We start from the raw sequence: 8454 nt of genomic DNA on the forward strand, positions 1-8454 counted from the left end.
ACAGTGGACCATATCTTTTACAACTGACTTAATGTTATAGATATTATTAAATAACAAAAGCATTACTACAGATCTATTATCATACTGATCTTTGGAACAGGCCCAGTGCTTTTCAAGGAAAGCCGAGACAAATGTATTAATTGCTTATGCCAAATAATTATGATGGCAGATAATTGGTACTGAACATGTCTGAATAACGTATTCAATATAAACGCATCGAATATTTTGACATTGAAATACTCGAAAATCAGCGGCCGCTGGTCGTGAAAGACAAAAGTCACTTAATACAATGTAAAAATAGAGTTTAAACGCTCGGGGGGGGGGGGGGGGGGGGGCATGGAAAGTGGTCGCATAGGACAAAAATCGCTTAATTTAAGTGGTCGCATTCACGATATTGAATGTCGTTACATTGTTATATTGAGGAAATCAGTATTAACAATAAACATAATACACGTTTTTGTTTTTGTGTTCATAAATGCCCACTGTGGGATTCAAATTACCGATTATTCAATTAAATTTTAACTATATATAAGTTCCCTCATTAATAAATTAATGTTGATCTGGACAGCGGTGCTATATGTACATTTCATTCATTATGATTTTACTTCTACTACAGATTTTCCTGTACATGCTAATTATTGGTACGTTTTGGTAAATTCACAAATTTAAAACAATGTTTCAGATTCGGAAGTTTTCGTTGTAGTTATGATATTTGTGAGGAAACAGTTAGTAATACTGAACCTCTTCATTCTCTAAAATAGCCATTATATGTATCTTTTGACGATTTAAAAAATGAAACTTATAAAGCGTTGCAATGCGAAATGATTGAATAATTTGGAGAGTTCTGTTGTTGTCGTTATATTTTGTGACACAACGAGGATTGCTTATAGAAAGTAAAAAATACATCACTCATTGTATGAGCACGGATGGCCGAGTGGTCTAAGCGTTAGACTTTTACTCCAGCGGTCAGTGGTGCGAGCCCTGATGAGGGTTACTGTTTTTTCTTTCATTAATTTTATTCTTTACTGTAGTTTTGTAGATTCAATATTAACATTTATCAATATAAAGCATTTCATAACAAACATCAATATCTGCCAAAATCTGTGCAAAGGTCCATTTAAATGGTCTCTGGGGAAAACTTTGTACTTTTATAAAAAAATATTTTAAGGAATGCTCATAAAACAAGACATACTAAAAATGATTTGTAAAGCAACCATTTAATCTATGATTTGTTTTAAGTTTTTGGAAATATTATAATGTATCTGTTGATATTCCCCTTTACCAGTAACTACACACATTAAAATAAGATCATTATTATTTCAGAAAATCAAAAGACTGTCCACATGTTGTATTCATCCTTATTTACTTCTTTCATAAATGATAAACTGTATACACCTGTTTGATAATTGATGTGAATAAAACTGGATTGTGATTGACATATCAGATACAACAAATTGTTCAAGACTCGTTAAGGAGCAAATTCTCATGATACATGTACATGCTGGTAATTGTTATTTTGAAACATAAACAACTCTATTGATTTTTGTTATAATGTACTCTATAAAACCTTCAAGTTCATGCCAAAATAATTGATAGCAAATCAGCTTAGGTTGATTGTTGATTCTTTTTAAAAGATATGAATTAAACTTGTTGTAATAATTGGTAAGTCTACAATGGTTTGCAATTACTTCATTTGAGTATAATGCAAAATTTTATACTCATATTAAACTAATAAAAAAAGAACAAATTGAATATCCAATTGCAATCAGCTAATTGTACATAGTTAGTCTTTTAGACCATAACTGTATCACAAATTTCAATATGTTTGTGGGGGATAAAATTAATCACTTTGTTTGTTCATTGGTCTTAAACAATTCAACTCATTCTGAAATATTTTATTATTAAACATGTATAACTCTGGATGAAACTACGATTGTTTATCTACAATATCTAGGCCAAGTTCGAATTATCCAGAATTATTATAAACTTTAAGCTGTTAATATAGTTTCACCCAAACTACCAATAACTCTCTTAAATGTTCCCCTAAATCCTGATTATCTCGATATTTTGTATCCAATAAAGGGTAGGCCTTTTTCCCCAAAGTTGGAAATAAGAACCCGTTGCCTTCAATTTCGGATAAAAGGAAACACAAATTTCCATAAAAAGTTACTTGATTTGTGCCTTGTTCTTCATATATCTTCATAGCTACTTTTATGACTCAATATTAATCGGACTTGGTTAGAACATTTATCTTGACAATATCTAAGCTGAATTCCACTCATGGTCATGTGCGTTCTAAAATAGGCAATCGGGTCAAATCTAAGGAAAAACTATTTTATCAATGTAGAGGCCACATTTATGATTCAATATTGACGGAACTTGGTCAGAATGTAAACCATGACTAAATATGTGATGAATTTGGATCTGGGTGAATCCCAAAACTAGGTCACCAGGTCAATTAAAAAAAAATTGCAACCTATTTGGAGGCTCATCAATGCCTCAATCTCCATTTAACTTAGTAAAGTGTTTTTTTAGACTTAATCTGAGCTGAGTTTGGGTAACATGCATACACACATTATTTAATTTTGCCAAATCTAGGAAAAAAAACGTGTTAACACCGTGTTAACACGCTAGAAGTCGCATATGTTACTCGATCTTGATTAGACCTGGCAAGGATGTTAAATATTGACAATGTGTAGGCTTCTTTTGTTTTCCATCTTCTTGAAACTTGACAATTCATTCGTTCACATGATATAGTGAAGTATTTTCGACACTCTAGTCTATAATTCAAACTTTTAGTCCAATCGTCATAAAACTTGATAAGACAATTTATCATAATAATGTCTCGGCTGAGTTTGAAACTAGGTTATGTGAGAATAAAGAACTAGGTCACTAAGTCAGACTATAGAAAATGTTCGTAAAATTCTAGAAGTCACATTTCAAGTAAAATCTTTATATAGTTCCTAAACAAATGTGCACATACTTATATTTATGATTCATTAAAATTTGTTCGTCTTGTGAACTCCACCTTCTTAGATAAGTTTAGTTTCTTTGGGTATTAGTTGTGCGCTTTTAGAGCTCATGGGTTAGGGTTAGGGTTAGGAATAGGGTTAGGGTTAGGGTTAACCTCTTGTTAAATAAAACGAACAGTTATTTAACAGTTTCATAACATACTAAACACTTTTACAACAGATACGACTAATATGAATCATATTAACACTTAAATAGTTGAGAATATTAATGATACTAAATGTGATAAAAATTTCAAAGCCTCAGTTTGGTGTATGACATGGACCATATAATGTTGGTTTTAATTTAACTAAATCAAAACTACTGTTAGTACACAATATCTTCTAAAACTGCTAAGCCCAAAGTTTGGTTTATGTTATGGAACATATAATGTTAGTTTTGTTCATAGTTGTTCAAATCATGCCCCACCGTAGGGGTTTCTTGTTTGTTTTCTAGTAAAAACTTTAAATGTTATAATAATGAAGTAAGGAACATTGGGCCTTTCAGCCCTCTTGTTTCAGTTCATATAGTTAAAACATACCCGGTAAATTGTATCTAATACTGTCTCAGACCATAGTAGGGAAATGGACAACGGCAACGAGCGAGGCATGGTATATGGGAGATAACCCTGAGTTATGGTTAGGGTTAGGGTTAAGGTTAGGGGTCGGGTTTGGGTTAAGGTTAGGGTTAAGGCTAACCCTAAACCAAACCCAACCTCTTACCCTAACCCTACCCCTTACCCTTTAACCCCCCATGCGCATTACGATACCATGCCTCGCTCGTTGTCGTTGTTCTCTTCCCTATCAAAACTGCGTCATACAGAGTAAATAACTTAGACAAAACCACATTTATTACACAAATATCACCAAAAACTGCACATACAAGTTTAGTTTTTACATGTCTCGAGTGCGAAACCTAGGGCCTTTAGCATTATATAATATATAGTCCCAGTATTTTATATTTTCAAAATCTGGTTGATTCAATATTGGGTCGATCTTGCTCAAACGTTCAAAGTTCAATGACCTTAATGGAATTATGGCTAAGTTGTGTTTTGAGAGAATTATGGCGATTTTTCTGTTTTTCCTTTATAGCATGTCGTCCTAAAATTCATTTAGAAACTCCTTTTGAACTACTTGTTGAATCAGGCTCAGACTTTCCAGTTGAATAAGCTTAATGTGATAACCATAAAGATGTGAAAAGTTTTGGAATAATATGACCCTTTGTCGTTTTGCCTACTGTAGAATCAAAATATCGAGTTTTGTACAAAAATATGTTGTAGGTGCATCCGTGTCTGTGACGCATATTTAAATTTAAATTTCCTTATGACACCGGTTTGGTAAAGACCGATTTAATTGGAAATTTGTTAAGTGTTTCATACAGGACATATTGAATATGTCCTATTCCAACAGTCACTATGTCTCGTATACAGTAAAAACTAAACTTAACACTTGTTAATTACAACTGTATATACACATGGGTAAATGATTATGAACGAACATTATCCTTTTTCAACTGCCACTGTGCCTCGAACACCATAATGTCGTTATTCCAATACATTCCTACAATGATTGAGCTTTTTTTCTTACTGTAGTAGACAGCGGTCGGGTCAGTTACACCATCATCTTTTGTGATCACCTCATCCAGTATCTGACTCCCATCTCTGTCCACCTGGATGATTGTAGGGAACCAGTCTCCACACACAAGAACTTGTCTTGAATCTGTCACATTAAGGCTAGGTAGTTGTATCTCGTGGTTCAGGGCAGCGTCAGTAAGGGTGGAGATCAATTTACCATCCCTGGACAGGGTGACCAGCTGGTAACTGTCCTCGTTGGTCACATATATCCTGTCTCCATCTGGACTCACAGCACAGGAAGTAACTGTTGTATGGAAGAGAGTGATGATAACGCGTTGTTATTACCCGGTATATGGACACAAAGGTAATGACATTCAAAGTCTTCTATTCTTGTTATGAAATAAAGTTATAAACGTTGGTGTAGTATTTATACATAAATAAAACATTTAAATTATTAAACGTGAATGAATATACATAAAAAAACACTGTTTACATAAAGTAACGTAAATGTCAACTATAAAAACCAGTTGAATTATGGATGTGATATATTTTGTTTCTTTATTTTGATACATTGGTGAAGTATTTAAGTTTAAGAACAATTATCAAAGACATCATTGCCAAAGTTTAATAGAAAAGTTGTTAAAATGTTATGCTTAAATACTTTCTTGATTTGCAAATCATCCATATTTTTTAATAAGCATAACAATAACACGTCGACATTTTATTTTCAACATGTTGAGATCATTATTTACACAATTTAACTTTGTTTGATAACATTACTAGTATATGAAGCTTAGTACCTCTAAACTTCAATGACAGTAGAAGCAGGGGTCTTAAACGTTTGAAAAATCAGAATAATGCTCGTGATGATTATTACCTGTAAATTCACGTGATGTACATGTATCCGCATATATCTTTCTCACCAGTCTTCCATCCACTGTATAGTGATACAGAGCACTACCATCTGTAATGTACATATTACCATTCTGATGGGCAATACCCCTGCAACGATGTTCTAGCTTCAATATCCTGTCCTTAATCAACTGACCATTGGTCACTCTGATGAAGATGACCTCACGGTTATTCATACTAACAGCTACCAGATTGGTGTCAATGCTGCACAAGGACCATGGTCCATAATCCAACTTATAATGGGCCACTACTTTGTAAGTCTGATCAAGGAGCTTCACTTTTTCATTGTAAAAATCTGCGATGAGGAGTTCTCCAGAAGCTGTTTCACAGATATCATTTATAACGCATTTGCCTTTATCACCTTTAAAATTCACACTATATTTCTTACTACTCTTTACTTTTATGATTTTATCAGACTTGATAGCTGCACCTGGTTGATATCCCAGGATCGTCTGTTGTAATGAACTTGATAGTGGATCAGACACCTGGCCTGATTTAGTCAGATCTTCTGTTTGGTTTCCTGGGTCAGACTGGCTGGATGCGTTAGGTTAATTCGGTGTGGTAACTGTGTTCTGTGTTTTGTTTTCAGCCAGTTGTGATTGTCTCACTGTGCTCAGTATTTTTCCCAGCCCAGTGAGAGTGGGCAGGGTTTGTTGGATAGTTGTATCAGGATTAAAAGTCAGTGTCTTCTCAATCTTTATTGTTATTTCTTGTAAAACCGCGTCTACATTAAAGGATTGGTCAAGACATTTTGAATACTTGAATAAACTCAATGCTTGACTTTTTTCTTCGCTTCTTAGCCAACCTTCTTTTAAGCATGTTATATTGTTGATGCACTCCATGCAGTTCTCTATGTCAGTTTGAATTGATGTCCTCATGGTGGCCAGTAATGCGTCCAACTTCTTCTTGGTATTCTTCTCCAGTTGATCCAATGAATCATTAATTGCCTTTCGTAACGAATTGATTTCTTCCAGAATGTTATTGTACGATTTCTCAATAGACTTCATATTTTCCTCTAAGTCATCTTTCTTGCGTATCAACTGCTGGTGTTGTGTATCAATAGTTGCTGACAACTGCTTGAAGCCTCCTTTTTGATGGAGGTCTTTTATTTTGTCAGCTATTAGTACCACTTTACTGCATTTCCTGCAAAAACAAACAAACCTAAAATTAAAACATAGATGTGTTTTACAATTGTTATTTATATTCTTAGATATACAAATTATTTTGAATATATGTTTCTAAATGAAAAACTTCAAACAAATAAATTATGTTGAATTTTGAACCTTAAGAATGTGATTTGAACTTCCAAATTTAATATTTTAAACACCGTAGGTCAGACCGTAAGGACTGATAGTATAGTTGAACACCATTATAAAGGGGATGCGTGTTGGTTTTGGTAGTTTATTGATTTTAAATCACAAATGGTGATATAGATTAATATTTATGTCAATCTTTGAAAAGGCACGTGTATATATCTTTGCACATGCACGTTGTTGTATCATTATATAGGCCGTTTTGTAGATGCTTTGATAAACCGTGCAAATTGGTTTTATGGTAACTGAGAACACATTTCAGTTTTCAGATCAACGGGTCAAATAAAAAATGGCAAGGTTACAGGGTCTTGTCACAATCGATTGGTTTCCGTCTACTATCTCTTATGATCTATGATAATGCAAATTGACATAGAAGTTATTGGTGTGAAAGAGAAGACGCCTATTGATTTTCATTTCACATCAAGGGCACATTTATTTGTAGCAGTAAATTTGTTTCGGCGCTATTTTTTAGAACACTATGACCTACGATCATGTTGATTGGTATAGTGATTACATTGGTGGAAATTACAGCCATGTTTATTTTTATGTCATCCGCTTAATGATCAATTTCACTTCATTTTGTATCAAGATGTATGTTTCTGCATGATATTTGGAAAACGCCTAGACCTTCGATTCTCTAAATTTGTATAATGTCATTCCAAACGTATTTCAATTTATTATCTGTTTTATTTGACAGCATGGACAATGTTGCTACAGTGAAAACGTGAACAATAATAATAATAATTAATTATTTGTTTTAGCTCACTTTAGCAGAAAATGCTCAATGTGAGCTATTTTGATTGTCCTATGTCTGAAGTCCGGCATTGTACATTGTACAATATGCATTATAAAAGTTAAGCTCGCTACAACTCTAGATGCCAGATTTTTCATCAAATAAAATTAAAACTCGGTCAGTATGTTGATCAAAATAATATCTGAATTCGAATCTGGGGCATATGTGTCCAGAAACCTTGTCACCAGGTCAAATCTTAGAAAAGCTTGTTTCCCATCTAGAAGCCACATGTATAACTCAATCTTGATGAAACTTGATAAGAATGTTTATCTGGACACAATCTAGGTTCAGTACAAATATGGGTCATGCGCCTCGAAACAACTGTCAGTAGGTCAACTTGTTCAGAATGTTTATCTTGATAACATGTAAATAACATTCGAATCTGTGTCATGTGCTTCCAAAAACTAGATCACAAGGTAAAATTTTATGAAAACATTGTTAATTCTAAAGAGGCCATATTTACGACTCTATCTGGATGAAAATAAAATTAATGTGAATGTTCTAGTCCAAATCTAGGTAGTATGCCTAAAACACGTTGAACATCTTACAGTCAAGATTCTTGACCTTTAGGTGGCACACCTGTGAAACTTTATCAGAATGTATATCTGTGGCTGGGAACGAGACATTAACCATATATACATTGATTTCGATCTGGGGTATGTGCATCCAAAAACTATGTCTTTAGGTCATATATTAGAAAAACCTTACTACCCCTATTGATGAAACGTGTGTGAGTAAATTCTGATGAAACTTGGTCAGAATGTTATCTTAACAAAATCTGGGCAGAGTTCATTCTGAGTCACGAGGTCAAATCTCTACGCTTGAAAGTTGAAAAAAAAAGGTATCAGATGTAC

At 33.7% G+C, this 8454-nt stretch overlaps 1 protein-coding gene across 1 annotated transcript; it reads right to left on the reverse strand.

Annotated features, from left to right (window-relative positions):
• Positions 1 to 3990: 3990 nt before the first annotated feature.
• Positions 3991 to 5959, reverse strand: LOC127854453 (uncharacterized). The gene is made up of 2 exons (XM_052389493.1): positions 5460 to 5959; positions 3991 to 4886 (listed from the first exon to the last, which is right to left on the reverse strand). Exons 1-2 carry the CDS (start codon positions 5668 to 5670, stop codon positions 4495 to 4497), a joined length of 603 nt encoding a protein of 200 aa, XP_052245453.1. The 5' UTR covers positions 5671 to 5959; the 3' UTR covers positions 3991 to 4494.
• Positions 5960 to 8454: the final 2495 nt, after the last annotated feature.

The sequence above is a fragment of the Dreissena polymorpha genome, chromosome 13 (genome assembly GCF_020536995.1).
Source record: "Dreissena polymorpha isolate Duluth1 chromosome 13, UMN_Dpol_1.0, whole genome shotgun sequence".
In the NCBI taxonomy this organism is placed as follows: Eukaryota; Metazoa; Mollusca; class Bivalvia; order Myida; family Dreissenidae; genus Dreissena; species Dreissena polymorpha.